Genomic DNA, 16,702 nt, shown 5'->3' with positions numbered 1-16,702 from the left:
GAAAACTCCATGATGCCTAGCCCAGTCCCAAATGAATTACTAGGATTAACTCAGATAGAAGAAATGTTGATTGCTCGCGCTCTTCCAATCATGAGGGTTCACATTAAACCTGGTGGCCAAAGAGGATATTCAGGTCATTGCCTAAATTTGCTGATACATTGCCAAGGTATCCCAAGGATGTATCCATTATTGTTGTGAAAGTAAAAGGAAAAGAAAACACATTTAAAGATGTAACTGTCCGAAAGCAAAGGGTCCAAGATGCTTTGTTCTGGCTAAAAAATAATAATCCTCACTATGCAGATGTCACTATTGATATTAAAGCTTTAAGTTGTTTGCCAGAAAATGATGTTCCTCTTGACTTAGTTACAATTAACCCAGATAATGGAGATTTTCAACAAATAAATATGCCAGACCAAGGCCCTCCAACTGAAATCTCAGACGATGATATTGTTTACAATGAATAAACAGATATGAGTAGTTTTTTACCTATTGGACAGGAACAGCAACAAGAAATAGATGCTATTAAAAGTCAACTCTCTGCAGAAAGACCTCTGAATTGGCCAGCCCATGGTGAGGAACCATGTAATGAATATAAAACTCCATTCCTTGCAACCATGGCATTTCCTACATTATTCCCTGATGGGAAGGGGAACCCTACCAACCCTTCACTTGTCAGGAATGTTAGTCTTCATGAAGGAATCAAGCACTTGATTAAATTTGGAGAAAATGTTGGTGGTAAATGGAAGTATCGTTTTGCCATCCATCCTAGATTTTCATACTGGGCTTTTGATATGATCAGAAGAAAGAGAACTTTACAACAAAGTGGTATATTTTTAAAACAGAATCCTGGCGAGGCTCATCTAACAATTGATGAGTTGCAGGAGATGGCTACAAATAATACGTCTGCAGAGTTAATGTCCAAAGTGTCGCTATGTTGCAAATATTGCTGGAAAAAATGCCTATTGTCATAAGGTTAGAGAAGATTTGAAAGCCATTGTAACTGCAGTTGGTACGCCGACGTTCATTTTTACATTTTCCTCTGCTGATATGCATTGGCCAGAGTTACATGCATTTTTTGGTGGTATGACTAGTGCAGAAAGAGGACAAAATGTCATAGATAACCCACATATTGTTGACTGGTTTTTCACACAAAGGTTAGAAAGCTTTATAAAACACTGGCTTCATAAAACTCTAGATGCCAAATGGCACTGGTACAGGTTTGAATACCAAGGCAGAGGTAGTATTCACTGTCATGGCACAGCTAAGCTTAAAAATGATCCAGGGTTATGTGAGCTGAGACAAAGAAATAGCTGCCGGTAATGAAGCCTCTCAGGAAGCATGTAAATATGTAGATTGGCTATTATCCACTGTCAATCCTTATCCTCCAGATGAAAGTATGTGGGTCAGGCCAGATATCCATCCTTGTCAAAGGAAATACAGGGACATTCCTGATTTGGACATTGAATCAGACTATTGTGATCTACTGAACATGGTCCAACGTCACAAACGCTGCAGTACAAGCTGTTGTCTAAAAAAAAGGAATGGTGGGCAAGAATTAAAATGCAGATTCTATTTCCCGATTGAAATATGTCCCAGCACTGAATTAATATTTGAGGAAATTTATAGCAAGTCTAAAGAGATTCAATACAGAGCAAAGATTGTGACTGAAAGAAATGACTGTCGTCTGAATAGCAACCAGCAGCTTCAGTTGCAAGGTTGGCGTGCAAATTGTGTTATTCAAGTTGTCATTGATCATTATGCTTGTGTAGAATATCTAACTAAGTATGCTGCTAAAGGTGAACCACGGTCACCACTGTTAAAAACTGCCTTTAATTCCATTGTTAATAATGTATTGATTAGTAGCAATCCTCATAGAGCAATTAAAAAAGTGATAATGAAAACACTAGGTAAAAGAGATTATGCTACACAAGAAGTAATGCACCATCTGCTGTCTTTGAAAATGCATAGTTCCTCATTTATTATTAAACCTATCAGTTTGAATGGATCCCGCAGAGTAAAGAACAAGCCATCTATAGAAAAAAAACCAAATTTGCTCAGAGAACTCACTGCTTGATGTTTATGCTAATCGTGACAATTATGACAACTCACAAGAAGTAACTAACCTTAATTTTGTGCAATTTGCAACAAAGTACAAAATAGTAAACAACGAGCTTACTAAACAGTCTGACAATATTATACCAAGAATATTTCCAACTTACTCCCCTAACCCCAATGGACCAAACTTTCCACTGTTCTGTAAATACCAGTTGATAAGGTATAAGCCTTGGAACACTAGCCAGACAAATGCATGGGACAGTGGAGAACCATCGGCTGAAAATTTTATTAAAAAATGGCACGAATTTCTTAATACACCATATGCCCATGCAAATGTACCAGATTGGTTTGATAAGCTTCAAACTGTAATTAAACACCAAGAAGATTGTGCAATGGATAATGAGTCTGATCACTTTGAATCTGGAAACATCCGCGAGGAATGGATGATCTTATCTGATCTTTGTACACCATTTGACAATTCTTTTCAAACAAATACCCAGCCATAGCATGATTGGCTTCAGGATAGAATCAATTATACTGCACAACAAATTGGCAAAATGCCAACCTGGATAAAAAGTAAAATAGCAAGTCATCTGTCAAACAACTTATGAACATGTTGATGTTAACAGTTTCAGTGAAATGCAAGCTACGATATTATAATGTCACATTCAGAGGATATTTCTGCAAATAAGAAATCTCTCAAATTCATTTTGCTTGGAGTAGCAGGAACAGGAAAAAGCTATCTCATAAATGGCATTCGTGCTCTTTTAAAAAGTTTATGTGTGGTTACAGCTAGAACTGGCAAGGCTGCATTTCAAATATAGGGTGTAACAATTCACTCTTTGTTAAAGCTACCTGTTGGGCTTAGAGGCAATAAAGACCTCACCGGCGAATGCCTAAGTAGACTTCAAAATAACCTTAAAGAAGTAAGATGTCATTCTTCTGCTTTAGCCAAGAAGGTCAGCTCTGATGAGATGTCGGGTTTAGAGCCATTTATTTCCCTATCAAAAGGTGCTAAAGTCATGCTTACCATGAATTTGGGGCCTATTGTTGGTCTTTGTAATGGGGCCACAGGAACTGTTGTTGATATTATCTACGAAACAGGCCATCAGCCACCTGATTTACCCATTGCAGTCATAGTGCAATTTGATCACTATGAGGGATCATCAATTAGCAATACAACTCCATCATGTTCCTATATGCCCTATAACTGTGTCTGCTCACTCAGCAGATGGTCTTCATGAAAGGCAGCAATTACCTAAATTGGCCTGGTCATTAACTATTCACAAATCTCAAGGACTCACATTACCAAAAGCTTGGGTAGATATAGGTAAATCAGAGAAAACCCCTGGTATTTCTTATGTTGCTTTGAGCAGAGTTAAAGCGTTATCATCATGTGTCATAGAAACAATGACATACCAACGTTTAACTGCACTAAAGACATCACCAACGTTACAATACCGCATAGACGAAGAGGCAAGACTGGATCTATTAGCACAAAACACCCGCACTGCATATTATAATCAGGTAGCTAAGAAAAATAGCTAGTACTGCTGAATCTAACTGTGATTTACTAGGAGGCATTTGCATGAAAAAATAGTTGTACTCCAAACACACTGTTATCTAGGGGTAAGTTTTTTTTTTTACTTAAGTTTCCTCCTAATTACCTCTCATTGTTATTAACCAGATTCTTTGCTCACCAAGTCACATTTTTTCTTTCTTTTCACTCAGATTGACATGGACAACGATGACACAGAAGTGTGTGGGTATATCCATAATGTTTCTCCGATAAAGAAAAGCACTAAGACCTCATATTTTGACCTCCAACTGCAAACCAAATCAGAGCTTCTGAGGGCCGTTTGTTTTGCACCCAAGCGCCGAGGTGAATTTGAAAGCAAGAGCAAAGCTGTTAGCCCAGTAAAGTTAAAGAGGTTCAGGCTGGACGAAACAAATAGCACAAAAACTATCCTTCTATCTCGTGAGGCAGAGTTAATTGACACCACCATTGATTTTGAATCTGTACCAATACCTCCTACCAATAACATTGCCTCGTTAACAGGAGCACATTTAAACCAGCTTATCGACATAACAGCAACAGTTTCCCAGCTATCAACCATTAAAACGATGGATACCCGTCTAGGAGAGAAAGATAAAGTTGAATGTTACCTAGCAGATCCAACAAGTGCAATAAAGCTAAAAGCCTGGGGAGACCATGCCCACGAAATTAACGAAAGGAAAACTTACACCTTCAAGAATTTGAGGGTTGTGAAAGAGTATAATTCAAGTAGTTTGGCTCTAGCCACTTCCGTGCATTGTTGCAAGATCACTGAGTGAAATCCCTTTGATATACCAGTCCAAATTCCTGCAGAGCTTCCTGTTTTCTTCACAGAAAAGGTAATTACATTAAAAATCCTAGGAATATCGTCCTTCGATATGTATGTGTGTTGCCAAGTGTGTCACAAAAAGATCACTGAAACTGACAAACCAGTCATTAAATGCAGCAACTGCAAGCTAATCCAAAAGAAAGAGAGTTGCTCCACACAGTGTCTTGTTAAGGTTGTGGTCCGTAAAGGCGACAAAGCCAAGCTAACACTGACTTTGTTTAATGATGTCATCAAGCACATCTTTGAAGAGATTCTTGGCAAGCCCACGTCAAACACAGAAGATGAAGTGGTGGTAGCCTTACTTGACTGCCCATTGTTGAACATAACATATGACCAGAAGACACGGATTGTCTCATGTGCCTCTCCCAACAACAAGCCCTAAAAGACACAAATACGTTCTTAAGTAGCTTGATTTCTCATTAAATACCAAATGCACGTTACTGTGTATTGTTACTTCTTTAACGTGTTGAACTTGTATCATTAAGCAGATCTTTGAATAGATTCTTGGCAAGCCCCAAATAACGAAGATAAAGTGGTGCTAGCCTTATTACTGGGCTGCTCATTGTTGAACATAACATATGACCAGAAGTAGTTTGATTTCTCATTGAGTACCAAACACACGTTCGGTTTATTGTTACTATTTTGTATGTGTTGAATTTGGAAGATAAAAAAAAAAAGTTGTTGTTTCATTATCAACTGTTGGATATCACATGCCAAGAGCAGAAATTAAGTTTAATAAAACTGGACTAAAGTAACAATACAAGAGCAATTGCGCCACATCACACAAAAAGGACCCGCACGACAAAGGTTTTATAGGTTTACCCTTGAACTTTTTTAGCTTGGTTTCTCCATTCTTTTGCTCCTTATAATTTTTGAAAATATTGGGGGGGGGGGGCACGTGCCCCCAGTGCCCCACTCCCTGCTACCGCCCTGATATGACAACGTTCTTTGAAAGTTTCAAACTCTTGCTTTTAAATGTGTTTCAGATCACTGAAATATTTTAAAGTATAGTTATCTTTCTGTCACTTAGATAATCTGTGGAAGTTATTTTACTATTCACAATAAAACAATGAAACTAAATGTTCGTTTACTTGAGGCAGACTGAGATTCACCCCGGTCAAACTGGGCTAGCCGTCTCCTGTAAACGAGCCCTAAAAGATTTCCCTTAGCTCACTGTCTCAAAAAACCTGAAAATCTGGCAAGATGCGAAGAAAGCATTTTCAATATTCAAAATCTTTACTCGAACACTATTTTGCGAGCACTTCACTTTCTATTAGAAACTTCTAGTATATATTGTATAAAAATACAGAGAGAGAAACACAATTCGTGGCGGACTTCAAACTTCACGATAAAGTATTTTTTCGCTAACATATAAATTCCCCCATACATTCCTTTATAAACCACTGACAGTAGCCTTGGGCTGCCTGTGGAGAAAAGAAAGATTTTAATGTAAAATAATAAGCAATTAAAAGTAATTAGAATATATTTACAAACATATTCTCCCATCTGCTGGTCGAAATATTTCATTTTACTATATATTTTATTTAGTTTTTTATCGAATCATATCCAAATATTACCCTTTGAAAGTGAAATTATTTCTTCTAGAAACTCTCTTGCTTCGGGCGCAGCTCTGTCACGAGTTGAACCCGTGAAATATTTTACATACAAACCACGTGCCCAAGGGCTCCTGATTGGCCAGTTCATGATCACGTTAGCAGCTTCCGGCAGATCTAGGGTCCACAGGACAAAGCCCAGATCACCGATCTCCAATGGTCTTCAGCGGAATATCCAAACATTTTGGTTCTATATAAACGTTTCTTGCTGTGAAGAAAGAGCTTTAAAAACATTCGCTCTATATTTATGTAATTCAGAAGCGGAATTATATTATTAGTTCGTTAAAATCGAGCGCAAAGCCCGTGACATCTGCTTTTCTTCAAGGACAAAAAAGAGATCGCGTGACTGTTTACGTCATGCTTATATGCAAATACTAAAACATACCAATTCTATTACAAGGGGGAGGTAGGCACAACAAAAATATTTACAGCCATTTTATCACATACTTGGCATTTTTTTTCACAAAATATAGCTGTAAGCTCTTGATGTACAACGGTTAGTGAATATGATATCCATTGTTATATGTTTACTGATAGTAGAACCGACTCATGACTAAGGCAATTTTTTTTACTTTCCCTCTCCCCTCCTAAAACGTTACCAATCAACCGTTTCGGGAAAAACAACATTTAGAGGTGATGAAATTACAGATGCGGCCTTTGTCACTCGCCTTGAGAGAGAACAGCAAGCTTCAGTTATTTTTTCTCCTCGTGAACAATCCTGTTCTATCCCGGTGCCGCTTTTCAGTGCGCTGTAGAACGGAGAGGTTCACAAGTTTGAGTTGTTCATCGCAAGTTCTGGGTCTTATTATTTGGGCTGCTGGATGTTTTGAACGCTCACTTGTTATTACACAGACAAGCAAGCGGATACAAGCGAGTACAAGAGAGTCCCCGCTCAACAAGGCCAGCGAACTTTATCAAAAAAGCAAGGTAAGATGAAAAAAAAAAACTTCGCTACATGGAAACTCGTGCCGCATCTTGCAAGCGATTATTCGTTAAATTTAAACCGTGATCTTGGGACTTTCTTTGTTGTCTTAGAAATTTTCAAATTTGACACCTCGCCAAATCGACGCTCATAAGTTGTAAAAAAAAAACGATTATCTTGAAACAAACACATTTGAGTCCCTCGGGGTTTTTACTCGCGAAAATACATTTTAGTATCAGAAAATTTAGAAGCTTGCTTTTTTTGGGTATTGTACCGAAATAAATTTCCCAAAGTCAAGTTTAGTCATGTGAGCTCTGAAACAATTGAAACGCGGATTCTAAGTGGTCCGTTTGCTTGTCATTCTACAGGTCAATGATAAGCCGGGGTTTCCTCAAAGGGTTGAAATACCAGATGAACCTTGCATTTTCTCTTTCCTCGCAGGAAACGGCTCGGGATAAAAACGCCAAGTATCCCACACGACGTGGGTTCAGCCGTCCACGAACTTCGTCAAGATGAAAGCTCTCGTTCACAAGCTCTGCGGAGAACGAAATAACAAGCTAGTAAAACCCGATAGGACTCCACTGAAACAGCGCTTTGCTTACGGCGTTGGACATGTATTCAACGATCTCTGCATCCAAGCATGGTTCAGCTATTCTCTCATTTATTTTACCAAAGTAATGGGTCTATCCGCCGTCAACGCTGGATACATTTTCCTCGCGTCGCAGCTCGCCGATGCTTTTTCCACGCCATTTATTGGTTACCTCTGCGATAGACAGATCACCAAAATAGTAGGGGAACGTTACGGGAACAAAAAGATTTGGCATTTATTTGGTTGCGTAGGAATCGCCATTGTATGGCCATTTCTGTTTAGTCCATGTCTCATGTGTGATGAGAATACAGAAGAATGGCAGAAAACCACGTACTTTGGTATTTTAACTCTGATCTTTAATATATGCTGGCCTATGGTGGAAATAAGCCATTTATCTCTTATGCCGCATGTTGCAAGAAGGACGAAAGATGCCATTGAGCTAAGCGCGATCAGGTAGGATATATTCAAGGTTTAAGGTTACCGATTGGCGCATATGACCTTGGTATGGTGTTGGAGCTTTCGTGTGACACCGCGGAAAGTCTATTTACTCTTGATGTATAAATTACCCTCTAATAAATATCACACTAGCATCCCTTTAATTAAAGTTTCCCTCATGTAAAAGCCACATGACATTCTCTTGCGCAATTAGTCATCTTGACTTACGTGTATTCTGAGCTTTCTTTAAGGTACTCGGCTTTATGCTTTAAAACTTCGTAAAGGACTTAATTATCTTTGTCGTAAACAAGTTTCTCACTTGAATGATAACAGATCTATGTTTTGGTCACTAAAAACACTTCATCCTTAAAATCCGCCTGTGTGAGGTTATCGATATGGCTTGACTCCTTGAATTCCGACATGAAAGGTCACTAGAAGAAATATACTGTTGATAAATTTTGCTGATAACTTTACTAGCGATTCCTATCCGCACTCAAGTACACTGATAAAAGTACCATCTTGTTTTGGGGGCCGAAAGAAGCCAAACTAGATTACTTCGGGAGTCTTCCTTTGTTGCGTTCTGTACGCCGCTGGTTACAGGGTCACGGCCGCCGTGCCTGGAGGAGAGAAGGATATCCGGACCGACCAGGCTATGTTGATTTACGTAACGGCAGGGAATTCGTCAGTATTCATTACCAACTTCAATAGCTACAACGGCTTTTAGATTTCACACGAAACTTTGAAAAGGCACAAATTCAGAACACATGGTCTTATTACACTCTGCTTTCAAACGACGTTTTTAACCATATTATCTCCGCACTAACTCTTACTACATATATCGGTACTATTTTTATTTAGAACTAACAGATTATAGGTAATACTTCCAATGTTTGTGCCTTGCGGTGATCGACTTTGGTCTAATTTCAATCTGTCTAAAACCCACACGAATTTTGATAAAAACACCAGTGAGTGGTTTTTATCATGGGTTTTTTTTCTTTCCTGACTGCGTAGATTGTTTTGAAAAGCATCAAAACAACTTGAAACCTGTTTTTAGTGATATTCCCATGCATCTCTTTATTAATAGTCGACAATGTAAAACAGTATTTTGATTTTACCTGATTGAACATTACTTATCCCCGTATAATATCCTTTTTGTTCAAGGAACAGTGCAATGTTTTGAAATGACTTCTGAAAGCTAGCAATTAAAAGTTGTTATGTTTGGATAACAGAATAATTGTTATGGCACCTAATGATTAATCGAGGTACTTTATATTGTTCTTATAGTGAGCTTACCTGAAAGTGCACTATATTTTGTGAGAAAAATATGGAGTCTTAAATTTGGTTAAATTGCCCTGAGCAAAATCATCCAGTTGTTGTTTAAAAGTAAAAATATTACCACAAGTTTAGTCAATATTTTTCATTCTAAAGAAGAGGTATTATTTTCCTTCTTTTGGCCTAAGTCATTGTTGAATTTCTAGAAAAGTCACGCTGTGATTATAACATCTTATCTGGTCAATCTTCCTAGTAGTATACGCCTAACACTATAGGTCGTATATTGGCCAGACATACCTGCCGTAAGTTCAAGACTTCGGTATTACCTCGAAATCTACTTATGTAAGAGTTTCCTCTATGCTAAATAAAACATCTCACTGTGCGGACAAGATCGACGCCTGTTATTTCGATTGCCGTTCTTCATGTTTCGATTTCGTCTTTTCACAGCGGGTTACTTGCTGGGTGGTTCACGATAGCGTTTTGATATTTCACTATGAAAACATAATGTAGTCTGCCACAAAACTCTATCGGGGACGTCCCTTATTCCATATGCTTTATATCCTAGCCATAAAGGGAGAGTAAACTTTAAAATTTCATCATCCATTGAAAGTATGTAAAAGCATCCGACATTTCCATCGACTGATTCTGCAAAGCTATTGCGATGTACACAATCACACTAATCTCTCAAGGTTTCACCCCCAGAGACTTATGACCTGGCGCGGTGACGTCACGGCTAAACCCCCAAAAGCCTTGTGTGGGAATGAAAATCTTACGGATCTTTCAATTGCCATGTCACCTGTGCCGCAGACATTTCTCGGCGTACTTTTTAATCCAACCCCTCCCATTACTTAAAAAAATAAGGCCATGAGAAAAATACGCCTTCAAATCACCATTCTGAAGGCGCGACTTTTTCCCGTCACAACGAACGTGCAAAAGGAGCTTAAAGAATGTCAATCAACCACTCCTTTGTTGTTGTTTATAATGGGGAATACAACGGTTTATGTATTTGCAAGAAACCTTCAAAATAACCATCCATGATTGAAGTCTGATACTTTATTTATAATATTTGATTGAAAGGTTTGTAGTTAGTTGCTTGAATTAGCCGATGGAAATGGATTCTTTGAGTCACTAGGTGTAGTGTGGATGCGTGTCGTAAATGGCGGCGTGATTGGGCTGTACAGGACCCGAAACGATCCCAGGACCCGAAACGATCCCAGGACCTGGAACGATCCCCAAAAGTTCCCAAACTGATCCCGGGACCCAAAACGATCCCCAAGAGTCCCCTAAATGAACCCCAAGGAATTACAGTAATGGACAACTAAAGGAATGTGTAAGGATTGGCTTTCAGTTTTAAAAACATATGAAACATTTAGTTTTGTTTGTGTTATTAAAAGGAAATTTACATTAACTAAAACTATAGTATTAAGATTTTAATATACGACTTCGGGGGAAATACAGTGGTTGAGTCAGAAATTGGGGTCAACTAACAATTTCTGTGATAGTAATTTGAAGAACCCGGCGTGGATAAATCATTTTTACATAACAAGCCATAAAAAAAGTCTTTACAAGATAGGACATGCTGCTTTTCATAGGAAGCAAAATGTTTTAAAGTTATTTTTTGGCATGTTTTTTTTTCGGTGAATGGAAGACCTATCCTATCATGAGATCATGCCATGTAGTACGCACGACTACATGAGGAAATTCAAAACTCACAAAATATTGCTTTCAACAAAAGCCACATCCTCTTAATATTTTGCATCGGTAGTAGAAGGGTTGTTCGAGTGTATTACTCAGTGTGCTTTTGTCATTCCATCTTCCCGGCCAAACCGGCTGCCTAAAATGTGTCGGTAAATATTCGCTCGTGTGAACAAGGATTTCATGGAGAAATACATGTTTTGTTGTCAAATAAATATTAATTTTTAGGGGTGATGTTTACCGGAAACGAGATTTATAGTATCAGAGTCATGTGTGGGAACCGCAAAATGTTTAGAGTGTGATGGAAGGTCAAAAGTTTGGTTGATCTGAGGAAAGCTGTACTATGTTTATGCTGTATTCCTTTCAGTAGCAATTTAAGGTTGTGTATTTGTTTTGGACTCTGTTTATGGGTTTAACGCCGGGCAATGTAATAAGTAGAAGTATTGTGTTGGAATTTAACATTTTCAAGTCACGTTGTTGAGAAATCGAGTCGCTGTTAACCCTTTATTATGCTTCAAGAATTGCAAGTATTTGTTCTGCTTTCCTATTGTCCATTACCGCAATTCCTTGGGGTTGATTTCGGGGACTCCTCGGTAAAAAAAATCACAAACATTATGAAAAACACTTTTTGTCGTCTAAATAAAATTCTCGGACGTCGTTCATTTGAGCAGTTCTCTGTTCTAGATTGTATCATGATAGAATCTATTTGTTTGCTTTAGATCCGCCATGAAGCTAGGATGTGGAGTCTATGTCTACGTCGTAACATGGATTCTACTAAAAGACAACAAAGAGACCCAGATTGATGCGAGTGTTCAAAAGCCATTCACGGTAAGTAGAAACCTCCATGTTTCGCCACCGTGCGATCACGGCAAATTCCGATAAAAAGAGACAAAAAAAAGAAAAAAAATGTCCTATATATTTGTAAGCCAGCAAAACATAATAACCTGCGCAAGACACCCCATGTTCATTTTTCCGGCTTGCGCCTATGTCGTGCCCGTTTACCCTCAAGATTATTCGTTTCTATTTACCTTATAGTGTTTACTGGCCCTGAGTTGTCCAGATTCAAATCGACTCCTGTTTTTTTTTTCTTTCAGTACCAAACCATCATCGTGCTAATAACTGGCGGGATTTTCGCGTTAGTTTTCCACTGGGGCGTGGACGAAACGACTAGACACAGGGAAATGCAAAATGGTAAGAAATACCCCCCCTTCCCTACTAGGCGTGGTCAGGTGGAGAGGGGAGGGGGTGCTCTCATTGTTCCACTGGGACACCGATGAGATACAGAGAATGCAAAATGATTAGAGAGAAAAGGATATAGAATTTCATATCCTCGAGATGCCAATCAAATAAACTAAATATACCAACAAAACAAACAAACGTTTACAATTTTAAAACTTTAAAAGTGGGTATCATCAAAATTTAGGAAAAAAATGACAAAGAATTTTACCAAAATTAGGCAAAACAGCACCCAAAATATGCCTTTTATATTCATTTCAACGCTAGTCTTCTTGCAGGCGTTCACCGGGTGTTTTCGCTATGCGCCATTCGTGGCCGCCATCTTGTTTTGTTCTGTGTTTTAGGAACCTTAAGCAACGACGACGGCAACGCGGACCCGATGGCAAAAATCAATGATATTTGATTCAGAATTCAATAGCAGCACGTGGAAATGCGTTCTATTTGATACATTTCAGCCTTTTCCCGTAAAACCACGACATGAAAACTCCAAACGTCACGGTCAATTGTGGACGCGGACGTTTGCACTGTAAACTCCACTAACTACGTTCCCTGCTGCAGAAATGATGTCCTTAGCTTATTTTTATCTGTTTTGCTTATTCCATTGCAATTAAATTATTATTGATCGCCACGCGCGAAAACATCTTTTTCGATCGCGTTGTCCTATCCGTCGTCGTCGTCCTTGCTTAAGGTCGCTATTCGTGCCAGGCTAGCGCAGCCAAAAACAATATGGCGTCCAAGACTCAGCGCATAGCGAAAATAAAAACACCGGGTAAACGCCTGCAAGCAGGCTATTTCAGAGCTGATGTGTGAATAGAATCTTACGCCATACCAAAACTTATTTGTCATTTATTGATCTGGATTTTCAGAGAAGGAAAGAAAACGCAGTGAATCGATAAGACAACAAGAGAAGGAAGCATTGAAAATTCGAGATCCCGAGAAACAGGCTTTAGAAGATGAGTACAATCACATAGAAGTCATCGACCGTGACGCGAAAAAACACATGTTCGTCGACGAGAAGAAATCGATTAAAGAGTGGTTTAAGAGTACTGATTTCTACGTGGTAAGAACCTGGGACTGGTTAGGAGTTTTACTCTTAACATGTAATTGCATTAAACACAGGCTGGATGTAAGGGAGAGAACAAATCTTTTTTTAACAAGTCCTCGTATTCTTCTTTTAGATGATGGTTATTTATTTCACGACGCAAAACACGACAAATCTGATCCAGACGTACTTCCCCATCTACTTAACCGAGACTATGCACTTTCCTAAGGTAAGGGCTGTAAAAGACAATTGAAACAAAGCCTCTTGAGGTAAAGCCTCATCCAGACGTACTTCCCCAACTACTTGGGCGAGACTATGTACTCTCCTAAGATAAGGGCTGTAAAAGGCAATCGAAACAAAGCCTCATCCAGACGTACTCCCGATCTACTTGACCGATTTTCTAAGTTAAGGACTTTATAATGGCTCTATGAAAACAAAGCCTTATCCAGACATCCCCCCTTCCCCTCCATCTACTTAACCGAGATTATGCATTTTATTCCTGGAACTGATTTTTAAATCGTTTATTTTTTCTCCAGGAAGCCATTGCTTATTTTCCATTGCTCATTCTCGTATTTGGAATTATTGCAAGTGCTGCCGTGAAACCGCTGACCAAGAAATTCTCCAACCGAGTAAGTGTCGAGAAGAAAAAGGCAAAACTGGACTTTTCTTCTATTATTTACCGATTCCCCTCCTCTATATAATCGACGTCTTGTTTTTTGTGCAGGTGCTGTATTGTGCGTCCGCTGTGGTTGTCATAGCCTCTGAAGCCTGGATGTTTTTTAACCCGCAAGAAAGCCGCGATGCCATATATGCGCCCACAATTTTACTGGGCTGTGGTGTATCCATCATGGTCGTGACGTCATTGGCGATGGTTTCCGATCTGATTGGCGACGACAAGGTGAGTGAGTTACAACCACAGAAAGTCAAACCCGAGGGTTGCGTATTTACATTATAATAAGGGGAAAGCAATGAAAGAAACTTTAATGTGATCCGGTTATTTTCAAACTTACAATTCAAAATTTCTTGCAATTGTTTGTCCTTACTTTCGTCTTGTATTTCTTGCATATTGCACTGTTATGTATTTTTTTGTTGTTTATGATTGTGATGCATCTATTAGCATCCCGTAACAATGTTTTCTTCTTATGCAGGAATCAAGTGGCGTGGTGTACGCAGTCATGTCCTTTGTGGACAAGTTATCTTTAGGACTTATTGTATTAGGACTACAGGAGAATACACCGGAGAACCATGGGTAAGTCATTAGCAACCACGGGAGCTCCTTTACAGCGAGTAGAATATTGTAAATTGAATTGATTAAAGTATACGATTTGAGTTGTATTTTGGACGTCACAGTAGCGTCCGTTAAAAAAATCCAGCTTATTTTTAAAAATATCTTTCACATTATCGCTGTTACTGTGTCTGGGTTCTGATTTATCATGAGTTTTAATACCATTTTAACTTTCATTTTTCGTAGAGGAGTGTGTATTCCCTGTATGGACTATACGCGTACAGCTTTTGCCGTAATCCCTGGAATTGAAGCTCTCATCGGATTTGTCGCCGTCGCATTCTTTTTCCAAAGATCACCGCTGAAGAACTTTAATGAGAAGAGAAGGGAGAAGGAAGGTGGGTTAACTAGAGCTCTTGTACGACTTTGGTGTTATAGTTAAGTAGTTCAAGCTATTGGTGGGGCGGGACCAAAGTGAACATTCTTTTCTTCTTTTAAGAAAAATAAGATATCGATTACAAACAAGAAAGTTTGTGAATAAGTGCAAGTGAAAAAAGCTTATTGGTTTCTGTGAGTTTTTTTGCGCTGCTACTTCCTCATCTCCAGGAGAACAAGAAAGACATAAAGACGCTCTTAGTTCCCTTTTGCTCTTTGTCACAATGTTGCCTGCGAAGGAGGTTAAAACGCTGTTAAATTTAAGAGAGGCTCAGATCTTAGGGGCTTCTTGAATGGCCACTGTGAAGAGAATTGCTGAATTTGGGAGACAAGATCCAGAATGTTCCCAGGAACCGATGGACTGCCCGGGATCGTTTCAGGTCCTGGGATCATTTCGGGTCATGTACAGACTTGCACTAGATTAAATGTGATATATATGTTTTTATTTTTTTTTTTCAGAGGAAAAGAGGAAAAATAAGGTCATAGAGATGAAGGAAGACGACTGTGAAAAATTGAAGTATCTCAAATCAAGTGACGTTTGAAGATTTGCCGTCGTACATTCGAGCAAAATCATATGTTCTTGTTCTCATTAGCAAGCGGGCACTCCACCTTGGAAAACAGAACACAGTCGAAAACCATTTAAAGGAAACACAGAGATATAAAGTTCCATCCACAAAGCTCAACGACAATGAAAATTCGAGAGTGTGAAAACCCATGTTTTCTCCACATAACGAGAAAACATAAAAAGACATCAAACGACAGAAAAAAAGCAAGAATGCTATCATTATTATAACGAGATTCATAATGAAAGTGAAGTTGATTAACGACGACTCGCATGTTTTAAGACCCAGCGGTCTTTACTCACAAAGTTCCTTGCCCGCGTGACTTTTTCGCGTTCAGAAAGACTGGCAGGCGCTAGGTCCTCAAACATGCAACGACTCAATAAAACAATAGAAACGCGCGGACGACTGCCGAGACACAGACGTTTCCCATTTTTCATTCCCTACTCCAATTTGTTGTAATCGAATTATTAACGGGTATTTTATTGCAAAGAATAATAAAATTATGTGCACGTTTAAGTGCACGATTTTATGATACTATGGGTTAATTGGAATATTAAGGTTCACAAAGGTTCATCAGAGGTTATGCTTTAATGTTAAGGTTCAACGTTTCACGTCAATGTACACTCATCGTCTTCCTGAAACAGAAAATATACTATTTTAAATTCAAGATTAAAGAGATGCTCAATTTTTATAACTCATTCCTCTCGCTTTAAAAACAAACACTGTGGCCCTCGTTACTTATTTATTTCTTTAGTAATTTCCGTATTGTTATATAGATGTGCAATCTTCTTTATTGATACTGTTATTAAAATTTCTACGAATTAGTCAACATTGTAGTTTGGGTATATACCATTGTATTCTTACATCTGCCAACTTTCACGAACTTCCCTCTCTCGCCCGCTCCCTCCTTAATATATTCGTCAGTACTCTCTCATGCGGACACTTTTAGATGTTCGAGCTCGGTTTAGGGGAAGCGTGACCCTCTTCTACACCCATCACCTTGTGAAACGTGATCCCAAGTTCTTATAGTTTGCGTTTGTTGTGGCTGAAAAGAAGTCATGGTATCGCAACAATTTTGTTTGGAAAGGTCCATTTTGCAGCCTTCTATCCCCTAGAAAAGTCTAAGTTAGACATTTCCTTTGAAAAAAACTTTCAGAGATTGCGTTTTTATTGATTTTGTTTTTCTTTCTTTTTTATCTCACCGCTGCCATCTTGAAAGATCTGGGCACTAATGTTTCC

General features: G+C 38.8%; 2 protein-coding genes across 3 annotated transcripts; both read left to right on the top strand.

The window, feature by feature from the left end:
* The first annotated feature begins 3,792 nt into the window (after positions 1-3,792).
* Positions 3,793-4,612, top strand: LOC116604604. The gene has a single exon (XM_048733518.1). The coding sequence runs from the start codon at positions 3,793-3,795 to the stop codon at positions 4,387-4,389; it is 597 nt and encodes a 198-aa protein (XP_048589475.1). The 3' UTR covers positions 4,390-4,612.
* A 2,068-nt stretch (positions 4,613-6,680) lies between these two features.
* LOC5521961 (major facilitator superfamily domain-containing protein 12) lies at positions 6,681-15,538 on the top strand. 2 transcript variants are annotated; one of them, XM_032367230.2, is made up of 11 exons: positions 6,681-6,979; positions 7,416-8,016; positions 11,685-11,793; positions 12,060-12,156; positions 13,068-13,261; positions 13,380-13,472; positions 13,780-13,872; positions 13,968-14,141; positions 14,392-14,492; positions 14,715-14,863; positions 15,360-15,538. In XM_032367230.2, exons 2-11 carry the CDS (start codon positions 7,487-7,489, stop codon positions 15,440-15,442), a joined length of 1,623 nt encoding a protein of 540 aa, XP_032223121.2. In that variant the 5' UTR covers positions 6,681-6,979; positions 7,416-7,486; the 3' UTR covers positions 15,443-15,538. The 2 variants fall into 2 exon arrangements, with proteins under 2 accessions (XP_032223121.2, XP_032223122.2); XM_032367231.2 differs by having other exon boundaries at positions 7,343-8,016.
* The last annotated feature ends 1,164 nt before the right edge of the window (positions 15,539-16,702 follow it).

Source organism: Nematostella vectensis, chromosome 10 (genome assembly GCF_932526225.1).
Source record: "Nematostella vectensis chromosome 10, jaNemVect1.1, whole genome shotgun sequence".
In the NCBI taxonomy this organism is placed as follows: Eukaryota; Metazoa; Cnidaria; class Anthozoa; order Actiniaria; family Edwardsiidae; genus Nematostella; species Nematostella vectensis.
The sequence above is the reverse complement of the archived record's forward strand: the minus strand, read 5'-3'. Positions and strand labels throughout refer to the sequence as shown.